This window comes from Contarinia nasturtii, unplaced genomic scaffold (genome assembly GCF_009176525.2).
Source record: "Contarinia nasturtii isolate CC-2019 unplaced genomic scaffold, AAFC_CNas_1.1 Cnas_scaffold_78, whole genome shotgun sequence".
Taxonomy (NCBI): domain Eukaryota; kingdom Metazoa; phylum Arthropoda; class Insecta; order Diptera; family Cecidomyiidae; genus Contarinia; species Contarinia nasturtii.
Window position 1 is genome coordinate 4,646,594 of NW_022197436.1, and position 19,102 is coordinate 4,665,695.

General features: G+C 32.2%; 1 protein-coding gene and 1 long non-coding RNA gene across 13 annotated transcripts in view; one reads left to right on the forward strand and one right to left on the reverse strand.

The window, feature by feature from the left end:
- The window catches only part of LOC116344361, a 29,687-nt gene extending 16,402 nt beyond the window's left edge, over positions 1-13,285 (forward strand). For 3 of the 12 annotated variants that reach the window (XM_031772981.1, XM_031772893.1, XM_031773288.1), the window contains 14 exons: positions 133-343; positions 441-650; positions 767-1,118; positions 1,506-1,934; positions 2,001-2,253; positions 2,328-2,475; positions 2,542-2,970; positions 3,056-3,500; positions 8,786-9,056; positions 9,280-9,303; positions 9,437-9,598; positions 10,449-10,592; positions 10,656-10,693; positions 10,923-11,371. In XM_031772981.1, coding sequence (XP_031628841.1) covers positions 133-343; positions 441-650; positions 767-1,118; positions 1,506-1,934; positions 2,001-2,253; positions 2,328-2,475; positions 2,542-2,970; positions 3,056-3,500; positions 8,786-9,056; positions 9,280-9,303; positions 9,437-9,598; positions 10,449-10,592; positions 10,656-10,693; positions 10,923-11,340 — 3,534 coding nt within the window. In that variant the 3' untranslated portion in view covers positions 11,341-11,371. Of the gene's footprint in view, positions 1-132; positions 344-440; positions 651-766; positions 1,119-1,505; positions 1,935-2,000; positions 2,254-2,327; positions 2,476-2,541; positions 2,971-3,055; positions 3,501-8,785; positions 9,057-9,279; positions 9,304-9,436; positions 9,599-10,448; positions 10,593-10,655; positions 10,694-10,922; positions 11,372-11,621; positions 11,981-12,631; positions 12,636-12,770 lie in introns of those variants that run through there. The other 9 variants (XM_031773705.1, XM_031773620.1, XM_031773786.1 and 6 more) reach the window with 9 other exon arrangements.
- A 412-nt stretch (positions 13,286-13,697) lies between these two features.
- LOC116338114 lies at positions 13,698-14,447 on the reverse strand. The gene is made up of 3 exons (XR_004200852.1): positions 14,133-14,447; positions 14,022-14,074; positions 13,698-13,958 (listed from the first exon to the last, which is right to left on the reverse strand). It is a non-coding gene; the product is annotated as an uncharacterized LOC116338114 (long non-coding RNA).
- Between the last annotated feature and the right edge of the window lie 4,655 nt (positions 14,448-19,102).

The window sequence follows — 19,102 nt, forward strand, 5'->3', positions numbered from 1 at the left end:
CAATTGGTTTTAATTGGTTTGGTGTTTATATTTACATGAAGAGTTTGTTTCTGAACTGGATTTCGTATTGACGTAAAAATACAAGTTATGATTCTGATTACTGATTTAATGTTTTTTTTTTTTGGTTAAAAGGGTCAAACAGAAAGTAAAAAACGTTCCAGGTCCGTTGAGACAAAGGGAACGGCAATGTCATTTGGCTTCAAAAAGAAATTGCCACCACAAAAACGAAATACACTAACCGATAATGGTCGAGTTAAGGACAATGGATTAAATTCGATAAATGGAAATCATTTAAAAACAGATAATGCATGTTGTATCAATGGTGATGATAATGGAAATTCAGGTTTGTTGCAAGATTGATCACCAAATTATCTGATTTTGAAATTCAATTCAAAAAAATGAAAAAAATAATGAATTATCCGAAAAATTGGCTATTTCAGTGGAATCAATAGAGACATTGAGTGACAGTACAACGGTTGGTCGATCCACGCCTCGACTAACGCCACCAAAGAAGGAATCAGCAGGTGCTCCATATCGAAGTACACGCTTTGGATTTCGCATAAATAGACCATCATCGACTGGCATATCGGCATCATCAAAAAATTGCGAAAATGTCATTAACAACAATCATTCAGAGGCTAAACTAAACGGTAATTAGATAATTAAAGAGAAAAAAAAGAAGAAATGATTTTTTTCCTTTTCTACTTTTGTCGATGTCGTCGTTGAAAATATTCATTTAAAAAAGCAAATTTTTCCTCAATTTTAGTGAAACCGCGTTCAAAAAGTGCATGTGGTTCTCGACGTTCGATTGCATCGTCGACAACAAGTAATGAATCGCATCAAAGACATCCAACTGTACATTTTCAATTGCCGTCGCCAACTTCATCTCCACAAAAACAATTTGATGTGCAGCAGCTCAAGAAGAACTCGGATCCAAAAATAGATAACGAATCGACAACTGTCAATAATTATGCAAATAGTCGACAAACCACACAAATGCAACGGAAAATGTTTTTCATGCAATCAAATCCCATTCAAAATACATTCAATCAGAATAAGCCACCAAGCGGAAAACGTTCATACACGATCATCAACACAGAGCTGCACACAAACGAAATGTGAGTGTGCTAAAAACAAATTGAAATTTTCGAATCTTATTAAAATAAAACAAACAAAACACACATACAACGCGATGAAATGCATTAGGTGTAACACAAGATGAAAATATATATATATAAAAAAAAACAAAATAAAACAATTCCAATGATGGTGTCTAAAAATATACCCGTTGGGCTATCGTTTGATATATACAGGGAACACTTTAAGCATTTTATCCGTTGAAATGTGCGCCTCTTTTGTGCACACATTCTCTCTTTCTCGACCGATTTTCGTGTGTCAATTAAGTCATGTTGTTTGTCGCGCTTTACCGATGAAATGTTGTTGTTTTTAACTTTTTGGGAATTGTGTTGTGTTTTTTTTTTCTCTTTCAACTTGTCAAATTTCAGACATCGTCCGACGCCACAAGCGGCAACGACAATCGTCTCGAAATTTACATTGCACACAACTAGTTTACCGAAGCCACAGTACCCAGTGCCAGTTAGTTTAGCTCCACGTCATTCAATGGATGTGAAAAATGCAAAACAAGCGGCCAATACAACGACGAAAAAAAGCGGTGGCGGCTTTCAAGCGCAACGTGAAATTTCGGCCGATTCGGGTATTGGCAGCATCAGCAGTCATGGCAGTGGAATTGATTTGAAAAAATCACCACAGCGACAACGACGACCAAGAAATTTGGAAATGGTGTTCAGCGGACGAAATAAATTCCACGTACGTGATTTAACCGAAGATTCATTTTCCGATGACAATGTACAACCATTGGCATTGCCACAATTACCAACCGCATTCAGTGCAAGAGCTCAACCCGCTAATATAAGGTATGCAAATTCATGTATGCAATTGTATCAAATGATATTCAAAATTCATTTTATTCTCTTTTACAGTGGTTTAATCAGAGCAACCAATAATTATGGTAATAAGGCAAAAATCTCTGTACACTCACTCGACGGCTATAATAATCGACTTGATCCGGGCAATCGACAAACGGCGCATAGTTCAGATGGTAAAGAAACAATTGAAGAGGAAAAACTTGAAATCGACAACAAGGCGACGGAAAAACTAACAAACCATACCATTTTGACTCCTGCATATGGTTATCTAAGCAAAAGCCCATCGGTAACATCCAATTCAATAACGGTACATGCTATATATATTTTCACAGTGAAATAGATTGAACTAATTTTAAATGTAAAAAAAAAAATCGATTACAGGGAATGTGTATTGGTGAAGAATTGGCAAGCAAAGATGGCATTAGCCTAAGTAGTACGGATACAAGCAGACAAAATAATAACCAAAATGAGTATGATGATGATATCAGTACAATAACATTATCTACAGATAATAAAATCACGTCGATCTGTGAGTTTTTGATTTTATTTTGTGCGAAAACATTTTATTATTTGAAGTTGTTTTTTTAAATTTTAGCTTCAACGACAATGCCACAATCGCAATTTGATCCATTGTACGACGAATTGTCATCACCAATGAATGGAAACGACGTTATGGTAACCGATCAAAAGTTTGCAGCAATAACCGCTGCAATGAATGACATTTTAATCGACGATGAAACATCGCCATCGGACAGTTTAATCAGTAGCACCGCATCGGACGATTTAAGTGCAGCAAAAAAACCAAAAAATAATAAGAAAAAAATGATTGAGTCGATAAGAGATGGTGATGAAAAGGACATAAATGAAGTGTCACCGATATTTGAGATGGCCAGTCCTATATCGCACGGAACGCCAACACATGCAACCAATTCATTTTCATTTTCGGACTGTGATGGTGGCCGAGATTTTTTGATTGATGACGAAATTGCCGATCAACCTGTACTATGTTTTGGTGATAATCAGGGTAACCTAGATTCCACATCAATACATGCATACATTTCAATTGAATCGATTTGTAACATATTTCTTTTTTTTTTTTTTCATTTCAGCATCAAATACTCAATTGCATTCGTTAGTTGATACGCCTACGTTGAAAGAAAATTCATCGGCAAAATCATCAATCAAACGTATGCCATCGACAACATCAAATAATAACAGTGCCACAAATTCGTATGCACCACAAGCAAGACCGCGACAATCGTTAATTTCAAGAGCCGAATCGCTTGACACATTATCACCATGCGAATCAATTTGTTCGGATGATTTAATGATGGACTTTGAATGCAACAGCAGCATCGATTCAATTGATCGTGCATCCCGATCGAATCGAAGTGGCATTGGTGATGTTAACAGTATAAATGGCAGTACAACAAAAGTCAATAAACTTGATGAAGCACAACTATGGACTGAATTCGAACAAAATGGTGGTGGACATTTCAAGGATTGGAGCTACCTATTGAAAACTTCAAGGAATAAATTTCAAGACATTTCTGTGTAAGTTATTTTTTTCTTGGATAATTCCCCCTTCCATTTGAGCCTAAAAAATTGACAAAAAAATAGAAATGCAGTGTCCATTACAAAGCAAAACAAAAGCATTATGCGATCGATATTTTGAACGCGGTTTTTGCACAAAAGAACAATAGAAATGCCATTGGTGTTGTAATACTTTTTACTTTTATATTTACCTTATTTCGCTGCCGCAGCAATGAATTCACATTACTCTAGTCATAAAATAGAACACAGAATTATCATTAGACCGCATGCAAACATGCATTTCTCCAAAATCACAAATTTCTAAAGAAAAAGAAGAGAGAAAATTCGCGCGTCGAAATGAAATAAATCAACGGTAACAACCGGTTGCGGTAGTCGATTTTGCCTACCTGCAGGAGGTTTTTATAGCTTTTGAGCCGGAAAAACCTCATTCTTTAGTTTCTTACTTCAACTTCATTTGAATTTTCGAGCAATTCATACTTATCTTGCAGAAAGTTCTTTATATGTGTTCTTGACACTAAGGAAAATGTGCTCTGCTCAACAATATATCAAAAAATGCATTTGGATAAACCTCATTCAATTCCAAAATGATGGATAAATTCATTGTGCCGACACTTTTGAAATATAAAGTAGTTACGATTTGATAGAAAATTGGATTTGAATGAAGTCTCATTTTTTATATTTAAATCATACAATTTGAACTGACGAAATTATTATATATCAAACAAAAAGTTCCATTTAACATTGATTTACTCCGAAACAATTTAAAAGAAAAACAGAGATAATTGTTAGAGTAGTTTAAAATGTGATAAACAAATAAATTGATTTTTTTACGGTAAAAACATACTAATGAGGTTTTTTTGCTAATTTCAACAACACATTATTAAATATCAAGTGCATTCCGTTATCTCTTTAGCTTCGCGGATACTTGTTCAACTCATCGTTTTGCACAAAAATCGCATACGGCGTTTCTCACCAAGTTGACTAAATGCGAAGAAGATATAAAAAACAGACATAGAATGAAAGAGAAACGTGAAATACACAAATGAAAGAGGAAAAGCAATTAAATGTGTTCACAAACTAACAATGTCGGAAGACGAAAAAAAAACGTTCAAGAAACCGTAATTCAGTTGTGAAATTTGTTGATGTCATTAACTTAAGCAACATATCAAACGGTCTTTTATTCTCATTTCCACAATAGAACATACATTTCGTCGCATAGTAATAGATCTGGCTTTGAAATTAGACAAAACCGATAAAAATTTCAATTTAAAAACGTCCAACGAACGTTGGTGATTACAGTGATGTTTTTGGCGTAATTTGAGCATATACCCCCCAGACCAACAATATATATAAAATTTAATCCCAAAACAGAGCGGCATTAGGTCGCGGTATGTCAACTTGTAAAAATGTCAACGCAAGAAAAGCGAAATAAGCCAGCGAATGTATGTAAAGTACTAATCTAAATCCATGTCAAATGGTTTATGTTTCTGCATATTCATATCCAACTTTTTTGAAATAGATGAGTATATTCAACAATACCATAACAACAATGTTCCATGTTTCCGCGTATACCAACACATTTTGAGTACACCGACCGAAAAAAAGGTATCAAAAAATGAACGGTGTTTGTAATTGTTGGGGGAAAAAAATCTACAGTGTATTTCGTATATTTTGTGACGATAGTTTAGTAGCAAGTTGCGTGTACGCTTCTGCATGCGATGTACTGCATGAGACAGCAACGGATTCCAAAAGCCAAAGTCAGTCGTTTCAAGAGACCCAAAAGTCAAAATTAAAAGACCGACCATCGCTTGTACACAGAAATCGTACATATTGCTCTTTTTCTTTCTTTCTTCAAACCAACCAGTCCATGTATGCTTGCTGGTTCCGCGCAACAACAATGAAATGTTTGCGGTGCTTGTGTAACGCGTACATTCAGTTCTTACCATTTCTTTTCATGTTTATATTGTTCGACTCAGTTGGTTTGATGTTGACGGTTCAGCGATGCGGGCGACTCTTACAATGCGTTAAACTCAAAGCATAACATCAACGTTTGTTTTGATTCATTCGAACTCGGTGTAGAACCATGTAAACTAACTAAAAGTTCTTAGTTCTTAATTCATTTGTTCGTGCATTTGTTTATAACCAAATTTGTTCTTTTTTTTGTTGTGAGAAAAATTTGACATGAATTTGGCTAATTGGAAGATAGACAGAATGGTGCTAGTTATATTTGTGGATAAATAAAATTTGCAACTAGTAAGAATAATAATAAAGTGAATATGACAATTTGATCAAATGATCGGTTCAGCTGCATTCCATTTAAATTCCATTGTTTGTGTACGGTTTTTTCTTCTTTTACCTGCGATGGAATGCGTTCTTTCACCTTTCTCTCGATCGGCATCGTGGTAATTTGACCTGATTTAATGTCGAAATAAACTCTGATGTGAATTAAAAGCATGCAAAAAAGAGAAAATCTTCTTTTATGTGCTGTGTGATCTTTTGAAAATTATTGGCTTCCATTCGAAGCTGTGTGTGTGTGTGATTTATAACGCGAAAATTGTAGACTTATATTTGACGTTTATCATCAATATGGAATTCAAAACAATAACCAAAGAAACATCGGTAACCGTCATGACTCCAAATCGACCAATAACATCTAATAACTTCATCTTTAGGTAAATAAATCTGTTCCTTTTTCATCGTTTTCTTAATAAAAATCGTTGTACTAATGAAAATTCGCACTTTCGTCATACTTTCTGAATTTCATAAACAAATGAACACATTTTTTTCGCTCCTGTGCAATTTGACAGAAGAAATGCGATGAAATGAAACGAACCTCAATATGATAATGACTTTTGTTGATTTTTTTTCAACTAAAACGAAAAAATACACTAAATTCCGAAGTATATTAATGATATTTATGGTCAACATTGTCTATAATTCGTCTCTTCTTTCTCTGTACGGTATGAAAAAAATGCTCGCTTCTTTTAAATGAGGTTTCCATTGTGATTGTTTTCTTTTCGACTGGTAACGAAACGATTTAAATAAACTGTGGCGCATTCTGAGAAAATTACATTAACAAACTCAACATACACTTGTTTGGCTTCGAATTCTTCTATCGCCTTATTCGTGACAATTTCTCATAAACATTTGTTTTTTTTTCTTTTCGTTTCTTCTAAATGCCAAATATTCTTAATAATCGTGATTTCCTTTGTGCATTGTACAATTGTGCAAAAGTCAAACGAAAAAAAAAATCAATGAAAAATTTGAATGACAGTATGAGAATAAACAAAAAGTTTTTTTTTTTTTGCTGTTTCGAAATTCACGATTGGAATTTTGGTTGTTGGTAATATTTTTTTCCATGCACGTGGCTCCGGTAACTAAATTTGACACGAAGAACAAAACACACCATCGATCGCGAGAATGCGTTCAATATAAATTGTTTGATCAAATTCTACTGCCGCATCGACGATTGAGAGGAATGGAACACAGCAATAAAAACTAGATCGTTTATTACAATTTGAGTTTGGCTTTGTTCAAAAAAAAAAATCTATAGCCATACAATACACGATGTGTTTACTTTCACCTCTCCCATACAACTTCCATGTGTTTGAACAACAATACAAAACACACGAAAATTAAAAAAAAAAAGAAGAAATTATATAAATTATTCTAACGATGAGCCAAACAGTTACAATGCTCTTCATTTTGCATTTTCATGTTTTGCTGCACTTGCATAAATGCACACAAAGCATACTCTCATAAAGCATATATACATAAATTCACACACACATAACTCAGTGAAGACAATACTTGCCGTTTTTTGCCGCGTTGTGTGCAAGCGTGGCCATTTATTGGAATTTTCTTTTCTTTTTCTATGTTTTGTGATTTTTACACTTCACTGCATTCGGTAGCCGCAATATTCGCTTTTTAACGCGGCTACGAACTAATTTTGATGGCTTTACATTGGATTTTAAGTGAGTTGGCTTGAATCGAAGTGAAGTGTTTTTGGTGCGTTTTACCGACAAATCATATTTTTACCATTTCCATTTATTTATTTGTTTCAATTTTTCACATTTTTGAATGATATGTGTCGGTCAAAACAAAAACAAACCACACGAATTTTTGTATCTACATTACAGTTTATGTTCAGTTTATTTATGTGGTTGGCTATTGACCGTTTAAAAATTTAAAAAAAGATCACTTTTTAACATATGAAACGATAGTGTGACAAACTTTATGAGGCCACATTTCAAATGTTCAATTGATGGAAAGTTGTGGATCACATTTGAAATGGTCGATTCATGAAGCAGAACGACAGCAAACGTATGTGATATGACAAAAAAGAAGAAGAATACTTCTGTTCCATATTATTTCTTTTTGTTAAGTGTACGTGCCTAATTGTAAAGCCATCTTATGTGTTGTTCTGTTACGTAATTTTTTTGCAAATATATCGTCAATATTTTTATCAGCGAAAAATGTGTGTTCGAACGCAAATGCATAGTGCTTTTAGTTCGATAAAATTCGACTTCGTTGAATGTTTTTTTTTATCGTTGACATTGAATTGCCGTGTGTGCTTTTGTTTTCTATGTGAATCATTGTGTGACCCAGTCTGTTTTGTATGATATTAACGAAAATGAGGCACAGAACACAAAAACACACCATATTGTAATATTTTTTTCTTCAGTGAATGACTATTGACATTTGGATATTTATTTACTTCTTTTTTGTGTGGTTCTGTCGTTGCGAATCGAAATTTGTGTACCGTTGAAAACATTTGAATTGTGTGTCATGATGTCATGATAGATTCCCTGCGACCCAGACAATTATTTAAAAAGATAGATTAGGTGTTTGTGCGATAGAGAAACAAAAACTGAAGAATTGTTACAGCAGGTCGTATGAGTTGTTTGACACTCGCATATCAGTCAGTGCAAATGATTCATTTTACTGTGACCCACCATCGCTGTGTGATATATCATTGAATTATTATCATTTTTTTTAATCGAAAATTGCGGCGTGTACGCTTAAGACAATAACAAAAAAAAAATCAATTGAAATTTCATGATGAATCTATTTTCGCCGCTTGGTGCAAGGCGATTGAAGACTGACTTAAGACCGTCCGACACATTCATTGTACGAAAGACTGATTTAAAGCCAATTAAGTGCGTTCAACAATAAAATGTTGTTGTTTTTTTCTTCTTTAAATCAACAAGTGGCTCAAATGTTTATTCTGATTATTTCGTTAATGCATCCACATAATTTTAATTTGTTGGTTTTTATTTGAATAGCTCGCAACTTCCAGCACGATCAACGCGACTATTGAATCGATCTCGTTTACAACATAATGCCAGTTTGAATGGTTTAGAGAGTCCGCGTTCGATCGAAAATTTACATTCAATCAATAAAACGGTAACAACACAACAATTTGGACGGGACTCGGCCAATGGTTCCCCGGATGAGCAACTCTTTATGCTGGATAAAACCCTGCGAAATTCTATGATACAAGATGTGCAATACTGTAAACAGCAATTGCTACAATTGCGTAGCATTTTGCAGGAAGTAAGTGCATTAATTAAAAAAATGTTTATGTGTTGCATGTTTTTTATGTTCGGCATGTTGAAGGTGTTCAATTACATATTTTCGGTATTGTTTTGTATTTAATTTAATTGCATTGTTTTTGTCGCATGTTTAATTTTTTATTTTCATTTGGAAATATCATTTCTGCAATTCTTTGTTTGTTTGTGTGGATTGTCTTGATTTAATAACATTATTGTTGAACCAGAACGAGGAATATTTGATGACGAGGGTATGTTTTAATTTTCTGCTTGTTTTCATTCAATCTGTAGTTGTGTGTTGTTTTTTCATTTAATATTCTAGAAAAAAAAATAGTCATCTGGTTTCCAATTGAAATTAATTTTTCATTTATTTTTCATGTGCAGACGGCTTCTCTCAACCCATTTGAAAGCAATAATGGGAAATTCTTCGATGCATCTGGTGAAGGCATTCTGAACAGTGTAGAACGTGATAATTACTCACCATCGTTGTCCGACGATCCGAAGCATGATTTGGTCGATCTACGTAGACAGGTGGTTTATCTTCAGGTACTAAGCACGCGTTCCCTGTTTTTAATTTTGTCATTTTTCTATTGATTTGGTTTTAATTTTTGGTTTGCCAATTTTTTTGTTTTCAACTTAATTTTATTTCGTACAAACTGATATATTTTTTTTCTCGAATTGCATTTGTGACATCTATTTCCATTCTTTTTTATAATAAGCCAAACAAACTTGTCGAAATATAGATGATTTAATTTACATTATGGATAAATAAAATGCTGGCATGCAATTCTATTCGAATATCGATCGACAAGAACAAAAAAAAAAGATAAATGAAATAAAATGTATGCAACAAAAGTGGTCAGTTGACGTCATTGCGGTTTGCTACAATAAATAACCATCTCTTCCTTTTCTGTTTCTTAATTCACTCTCAGTTTTTATGTCATTTTCTTTGTGTAAAAAAAAACACACATTTTTTTTGTAAAGCCTTATGTTGTTCAAATTTTGAAAGTCTCCTTCGGTGTACTTATTTATTTATTTCTTTAATTAAATTCAAAATAATTCTGTACAAACATCATAGTAGCATGCCATTCTCTATAGCGAAGTTTTTTCCTATGTATTTAATATTTAAAAAAAATGAACGCTGATAAACAAACCAATTTGTGGAACAAGCATTTTTCCACAATTACTTTTGCTCATACTTTATTTGTTTCGATTAATTTCATAATATTAACTGAACATTTTTTTTAGAAACAATTAGCTTCATTAAACATATCATATAAGATAGTAAAGTTTCATTGTTTAGTTTTTTAGATGGAAAATTATATGAATGTATATTAATTGAATATTCTTAAATTTTTGTGTGCCTGTATTTTTGCGGTTGTTGGATCAAAAACAGAGTCAGCTCGACGATAAGGATCGAACAATTCGAATTCAGCAAAATTTGATAAACAAACTCGAAGCCGAAATGGATAATGGCAAAGATCGTGTACAAACCGAACAAGTGATTGATACTGTCAATACGGCAACACAAACCGATCGGGTACGTATAGAATTGAATTTTGTTTTTACTGAACGAAACTATATGACAAAAATTTGATTTCAGGTGCGACCACTCTCAATGAATTTTGATGGATCGAATAGGTAAGAGTCACAAATTCATTTGGTTATTATTTCTTTTTAAGATTTGGTAATTTTATCACTCACACAATAAATTACCTTACACAAATACCAACATATTTGACAGCATTTAACCGTTTATATCACTGAACACCTAAACACCAAACAACATTTCTAGACATTATATTTATTTAATTATTTAATTTTTCTTTTCATTTCGTAGTAATGAGTTTTTGGCATTTTTCTCTTCCAGAAATTTGTCAACCGCTATATTTTTTACGTTAAACAATTTTTGGTTATTCGATCGTAAATACTTTTATCAAACATTTCGTTCGTATGTGCAACGTATTTTTCAACTTCTACCGCATTCAACTGACTATCGTTTAATTTTGCCATCAACATTTTCTTTGCCATTGTCAACAACATCAATTCATTCACTAGCCATGAATATGGTCAACCGACTTTCTATGCCATTATACAATGAGCACATCACAATTTTCCGTTCATTTGCATTCAGAAAATTCATGCCAAACATTAGCCTATTATCAATTGCATACGTCTTTCACTCTCACATAAATGGCCGTTCAACAAATCATTCATATCTATTAAGCAATATTGTGTTTGCCATTCAATCAATATTCACATCGACCAACTGTAATTTTCTATTATAGCACATGTAAATAAACATTTTTACAAAACAGACATTTAATTTTTTTTGGACACATCAATTCCGAAAATGGCAATGATTCTTTTCATTTCTTTTTTTTCACGCTGCATTTTTGTTGTGTGTGTGTGTGTGCGTGCGTGCGTGCGTGCATTTGGCCTGGTTAAACGAACAAAATAAAAACTATATTAACGAACCTACAAATGACCGACGGATTATTATGTGGGTATTGAAAATGTTTTGTTTCTTTTCTCTTTTGTAAATAAAAACAAACAAACGGACATTTGCAATAGACATGATGCGGGACAGGTATTATTTTGTGATTGTATTCTATCAATTGTATTGATATGTTCGATTAATATCATTTGCTTTATGTACTTATGCCTAACATGTGTCAATTCAAGACAATTTAAAGACTGTTGAAATTTCGCGTGCGCACAATATATTTACATATATCGCTTAAGATTCATTTTTTTTTTAAATTCCAAATCAATCATCATGATGACAAACTAACTGAGCGAATTTCTTATTTTACTCACAAATGCGAATGCAACTCATAAATCTCATAAAAATTATTCACAATTCTCTCAGTTTATGGCATCTAATGTAACAAAAATAGCAAAATCCAAATAATTTTTGTAAATTGGTTGAATTAAAATCGATCGAAAAAGACGATTCGAAAAATTAAATTGATTCCATTCAAAAAAAAAAATCTTCGTCGCTAATTCAGCGAATTTTTTTTTATAACATCAACCAATTCAAAAGAGCCTTAAAAAATTAAAAGAAAATTGTATGCAGTGCCATTTATAATGTTATTTCAAATAATCAAATTGAACGGAAATTATTTAGTGTTTTTTAGAATTTTCAAAATTTAAAAAAATCTATATATTCATGATGGTGCTTTTTTACCTGTTATAATTATTAAATTCCTGATGAGACTTGAATTTCATAGTGATGCTTTAACAAAAAAACTGTTCTTTTTTTTCTAATGAATGCTAACCAACCCGTTGCAAGAGAATCAAAACAAACGAACAATAAAAATTATATTCAATATATTTGAAGTAGAAATGAGCTAAAACCTAAGCAATTAGGATCAATATTACTTAACAGATGGATTGCGGTTCATTCAAATAAATCGAGAAAAAAAAACATATTTAAATAAATTTAACGTTTTGTTGTTTGTCAACATTTCATTTATTTATTTTTTTTTTGTATCAGAAAGTTTTTTTTAACAAATTGTTATTAATAAAAAAAATATTTGTGTTTTCTTTTCATGCTGCTCTTATTAACTGTATTAGTAAGGTAAAATTCAATACTAACAAATTTGTTTTTTTTTTTTTTTTTTGAAATCTTAACAATTTCGTGTAGTTTTTTTTCGTGTGAAAAAGAAAAAGAAATTAGTTTCTCAAATCTTTCTGTTCTTTTTTTTTGTTTTAGTAATCGAAGTGAGGATGATTACATGACATCGCCACGAACATCGGCAACATCAAGCATTTCATCATTATCATCATCTTTATCTTCGACTTCCAAGTCATTGATCTCTTAGAAAATATATGTATTATTTTAACAAAGTCTAGAGATCTCGCCATAGAGACCATAAGTGTTTTAGAAAAAAAAAAAACCAAACAAAATGTAAATATTTGTTCAATGGTGTTTAATAATCGCAATTTTGTTTTTTTACATTAAATTTCATTGCTTTTTGACGAGAAAAAAATTGTAAAAAAATGTATAATCTCTTGAATGAAGAGGGAAAAAGTTAGCCTATTGACAGGTAGTATTATGATATAATGTTAATTAACTTGTCAATGGCTAAATTTACTAGAATGATTTTTGAAACTTCTTCATATAAATTGTAGCAGAATCCTTATTTGAAATATAATCAAATGTTATATTGATTGAAAAAAATGGATGAATGAATATAATCAATGAATTGAATGAATCATACACAAAAAAAAGACACTTTGATTATATATTGTTCTAAAATCAAAAAAATCTTGAATAAAATGCAATAAACAACATTTATTTTATTTTCAATAATACTAAAATTTACTAATACTGTAATTGTAAGGTAAAGAAGGTACGACTTTATACGGGAGTGTGAACTATGCTCATAATAAGTGAGCAATTGTTGCTTTTGATATTTGAAGAACACCAGAGATGTTGGATAGGACAGCCAAGGAAAATATCTTTACAGATATTTACTCAATGTGCGCCGATTAATTAAAAAATGTTTTGTTCTCATTTTTGAAGTTATTAAACATTTTTTTCAACTTTAGCAGCATCATGATTTAAAGATATTTTTCGAAATTTATTTCCAATTTAAAATATATATTTTTTTTCAATTGATCAAAGAAAGGTCTTGAATTTAATTTTCACGATTCATAATTATTTTATTAATTTTGATAATCTAGTCTATATCTTCTACTTATTACACCATATTCAGATCAACCAAAATGCATCTATATAGACATCTTGAAGTTGTCGTGTTTACGTGATTCGGTTTCATAATTTTCTATGATTAGTTCGAATTGTAATGATAAAAAATCTTCTGCTTTCACTTGAAGAATGTCGGTGTGATTGACCACTAAACTCGAGACTTGGACCTTTGACCATTTTCATTAAAATCTAAAGTAAAAAATAGCAACACATTTGGTAAATAATAAATCATTGAAATATGTTGATACATACGTCCATGTTTTTTCGTGACTTTTTTTACCATCCAGTCTGTAAAATAGCTTTGCCTGAAAAAAATTTGAATATGTTTAGTAGTTGAAGTGCAAAAAATGTCATTCATCTCACTTTTTAGATATTCGAATACGGCGTTGATTTTAATACGAGTAAGATACCGATATAAACTGTTTCCTTCTTTGAAGTGATCTCCGTCCTCATCGTCACAGTTCTCTTCTCTTTTTTTGTTGGATTTGAAGTTCAAATTTTTAACCGTGCCGGATTGTAATTAGATGGACATGATGCGATGCATGAATTTAGAGCTATAACTATTGAAAACGGGCAAAATGCCTTTGATTGCATTTTGTATGCTGCTGAATTTTGTATAATCTATTAAAAAGATTAAACCTATTTTAAAAAAAATCCTCTAGTTATCGAAGTCTTTATTTGAGCTGAACGATATGTATGTGTTTTGACATTTCAAATGTCAACTTCGCCTGAATGGAAACGGTTTGTATAAATGTATACCGAAAGCGTTTTAGCCAAGTAACAAACCCCCGCTTTATGGAAGACATTCAAAGGTAAAACCCATTTGTTCTTTAAACTTAACTTACGGAAACATATCGAATGTAATTTTATGTAGAAAATGAAAAAGAAGGCTGTGTTGCTTTTTGAAGTAGATTAAAGCTCGGTAAATAATGAAAGTTCAACAAAATTCATTTTCATCTCGGCACATAAGAGGGCATTAGGTAAAGTTATTTTGAATTAATTGAAATCAAAGGATGTAATACAATTTAAAAAGAAAATAACCGAAAAAAGAATTGTGGAATTTAAAAGGCAAATAACACATTGGCCATTTGTGGCAGATGTAATTTTGGAAAACATTAGATTTGTAATCGAAAACCATTTCGCACAAACAATTTCAATTATTTTCCGATTTTGTTTTAATTTTTCGATTCATGGGCGACACTATTGGGCGTTCTCTTTGTATAGATCAGAAATGTGTGAGAATATTTTTTTTGAGGGGAAGATTTCAATTTTTTTTCGAAAAATTTGGTGAAAATTCATAGCAAATCGGAATAATTTTTCTCAATTTCAAAAAACCCCAACAAATTCGAACAATATCTCGGAGGAAAAAAAGTCATCGAAATCACAGAAGAGGGGGGTGATGGTAAACTCCCTTCTCACATTACTGATATAGATGGTACATAAAATTTTCTTCGAAAGCCAATCATTTGTAGATTGTTAGCTTCAACATTTTCCCAAGCCGTGTAAAAATGATTCTACATTTACCGTGTACAAGTACATCATGATCTCATATGTCACATAACCGATTTGTGTTCCAATCCATGTCATGACTCGATTTGACGAAGGAAAGGTAATGGCAAGGATTTTGTTCTTATACAAATCCGTACGCATTGAAAACTATTGCCAGTGCTATATCCGAAATGTATTTCCCCGGATATTTTTTCTTCGTTTTCTCGATGTTACTTTCACCATCGACGTCTTCTTCACGCAGTCAAATATTTATTTGTTACCAAGTTACAGTAAATAGCACAAGTTTATCATAAATTTTCCAAATGGTCTTTTATATATATTACCTACCGGTGTGGCAGGGGTCGTCGTGTCGTCGTATAAAGTAGTTTTTCTCTCATTTCATATTTACTGATGTGATTTGTCGCAATTTCGTCTCGGATTTCGAAAGGCAAATAATAAACATGCGAGCACATGTGGATATTAGTATAAACATACACATTTATAAACTCTTAGATGAAGACGCCTTTGAATTATTTATTAAAATGTGGATTTTCCGACCACTGTTCTGCATTATTTGGTTCTTTTTGACTGTTAACGCTATTTTTCGCCATCCACGTTGTAGCGCGACTTTAATGCTGACGAAATTTCATTTCAATAAATAAATCATAAAGAAAATAACATCGAAAAATCGTTAACCCGAAAGAAAATTGGATTTCCATGAAGCTTTCGCTTAATATGTGCATTTCATATTCAACTTGAAAAAAAGTTTAATTGAATTGCCTTGTTTCTACAACTATGGTAGAGAGAGAGAGAGGGAGAGAGAGAAAGAAATCGTCTTCGTGCTTCCGCATGTGTCTCCCCAATCGATTGGTAGACACTTTGGAATTAACAATACGAACTGGATGTGATTGGAATGAATCAAACGAATCGATAGTCACCTTTTCATATATAAAACAACGCGCATACAACTTAATTGTTGCGACAGGAGAAAATATAAAACGAAAAATCTCAAACACATTGCGGAACGAGTTGTAATTAATACTAAGACACTTCGTTATTGTATTATTATTGTTAATATTTGCTTTCTCTGAATAAGACGACGTTAATTTGCATTTAAATAACGTTTGTTCATTGCTTCGGAACTGTATTGGATTTTAGCTCCTGCTTCCCCTCTCTCTTCTTGTTTGCACCTTCCCAAAAAAGTACAGAAACTTCAATCGAATTGAATGGTGCACACCAACATAATACCAAAATGCAAAATACGACCGGAGAAAAATTTGAATAAAACAGCAATTTTATTGACTTAATCTCCTTTCTGTTCTGCACATCGAGCGAATGACTGGCTAAAGTTACCTTTATATACACACACATATATATTTATGTAAGAATATATTTACCCGATTTGATATTCGTTCGGATGTCCTGTTCTCGTGTGCGTTCATACGCTTGGGCACCGTTTCCTCTTGCTTCGGATTGCGCTCGATTATACGATAATCGAAAAGCCTTTTATCGCTTTCAATTCTTGTAAATATTTATAGATGTGGACAAATAATCGAAAAACTGGTGTCACACCTACACCTACAATTCATTCAATTCATTTTATTGAACGGAAAACTTTACCATTGTATCTATTGCTAACCCAAATTATGTGAATTAATTCGATATGTTTGTGTATGTATGCATGTGTGTCGTGCCACATATATTCGATCAGATCTATCCAGATTTAAAACAAAAAGTGGAAAAACGAATTTCAAAACACACCATAATTGACTTTTGCATGCGTGTTAGAGAGAGAGGAAGAGAGAGAGAAATGGTGATATGACGTAACATGAGCACATTGCTAAGGTTATAGAGGTTGTATTCATATAATACCCTCATTCACTTGTCTTTCTACATCTCGTTTATTCCATTCATGAAAATCAATGGTGCAACCACAATTTGATATTGTTTCAAATGTTAAATCGAATAAAATAATTCGGTCGAATAAACATATAGTAGAAAATTCGATTTTTGTCCCGTTTTTTACGACATTAAACGGCACTAATTATTGCTTGAAATGTGATTATAATTTCGGATTTAAATCCACCGATAAATAGACTGAAAATGTAACTAGCCAAATTCGAACTCAAAGATCGTTGAAATGTCGATGGAAATTTTCATCGAATTTTTCTTTTCAAGCAATGTATGCCAAATGCCATTTTCTATATTTACCAAATCGTACACTTATGAGAAGAGTTCTTTTACTAACAAAAACTTACGTTGAATAAAAGCAAAAAAAAAATTGTTCACGGATACGGATAAATATTTTATCTGTGAATAGTAATAAGTTATAACAGTGAGCCTATCATTTAGAAGATGTGGTTTTTAACGGAGATACCTTTATCTCACCAATACATGTATAAACATTATGTACAAACACAATCTATTATCCAGCCAGTTTTGGTGGCGACTATACATTATTATTATTATTATTATTATTATATAAATACATTTCGAACTAATCTTTTTTCAATTCGCATGCCAAATCGACAATTTTCAATATTTTTTCAAAGTCTCGAAGGTTTTGAGTAATTAGAGAGCACTCTCACTGGCTTCTTAGTGTCTCCACTCATTTGCATAACTTTCAATAATGACTTTTAGTACGTAGAATTGGCTGACCCTTCATATAAATACCTTTCGAACTAATATGATTTCAATTCACATGCCCCTCTGCAAATTTTTCTAACGAGCCTATTATTTGAGACACCCTGTATATGTAGTGCAACCAAGGGGGAAAGTACTAAATCATTTCAATGCCAGTAATACGATCTAGTACAAAAAAATACCAAGTAATACCGAAAAATACCAAGCTATTTAAAAAAATACTATGCAATACTGAACATTTATTTCGATCTGTTACAACTAGACAAAATTACGTATATTGACATCGATTTATTTAAACAAGATTATGAATGTTTTCAAGTAAAGATTTTCAATTTTAAAATATTCACAGAAGTAGAAAAAACATTATAAATTGTCCAACGAATTGAAAGATTTTCATGCATTTTAATAATAATTTGTCATCCAAAATGCTTTCAAAATTGAAACACATACTTACTTCAACACATTTAATTAAATCGATGTAAACATACGTACCTTTGTCCAGTTATGACGGATCGAAATAAAGGTTCAGTACTGTATCGTATTTTTCAATATAGCTTGGTATTTTTCGGTATTACTTGGTTTTTTTTGTACTAGATCGTATTACTGGTATTGAAATGATTTAGTACTTTTCCCCTTGAGTGCAACAGTAATATTTATTCCTTGGTGTTTCACTTGAATTTCCACATACACTTCGATATACAAACACATAATGGAAAATCACATATGTTCGCTGCCATACTTTCAACATCGTAGTTTCCGTCGTCGTTGTCGTCGTCATTGTCGTTTGTTCAAATGGATTTCACACAAATCAAAGGGCAAATACATGGATCCATTCGCCAAATAAATTGTGTTTGCCATCTCAGCAAGAGAGAGAGAGAGAGAGAGAGAGAGAGAGAGAGAGAGAAAGAAAAGTAGGTAAGTAGAACTTTGGCTGTTGAAGCCCATAGGATGACTTTTGTATTATAAAGTCAATTGTACGTTGGAAATTAACAATAAATAAACATTTTCTACATATTATGGGTGCATTATGTGTATCGTTGTGTTTTTGGGTTATAAAGATGATTTGCACAATAACAAAAACATTAGTCACGTTGCATATTATAACCTATAGGTAATGAAAAAGGTTCACCGACATTTGTTGTTTCTGTTATGTTGTTGTTTTTGTTATAGTATCAATATTATTGCATCGGAAACAGAACATT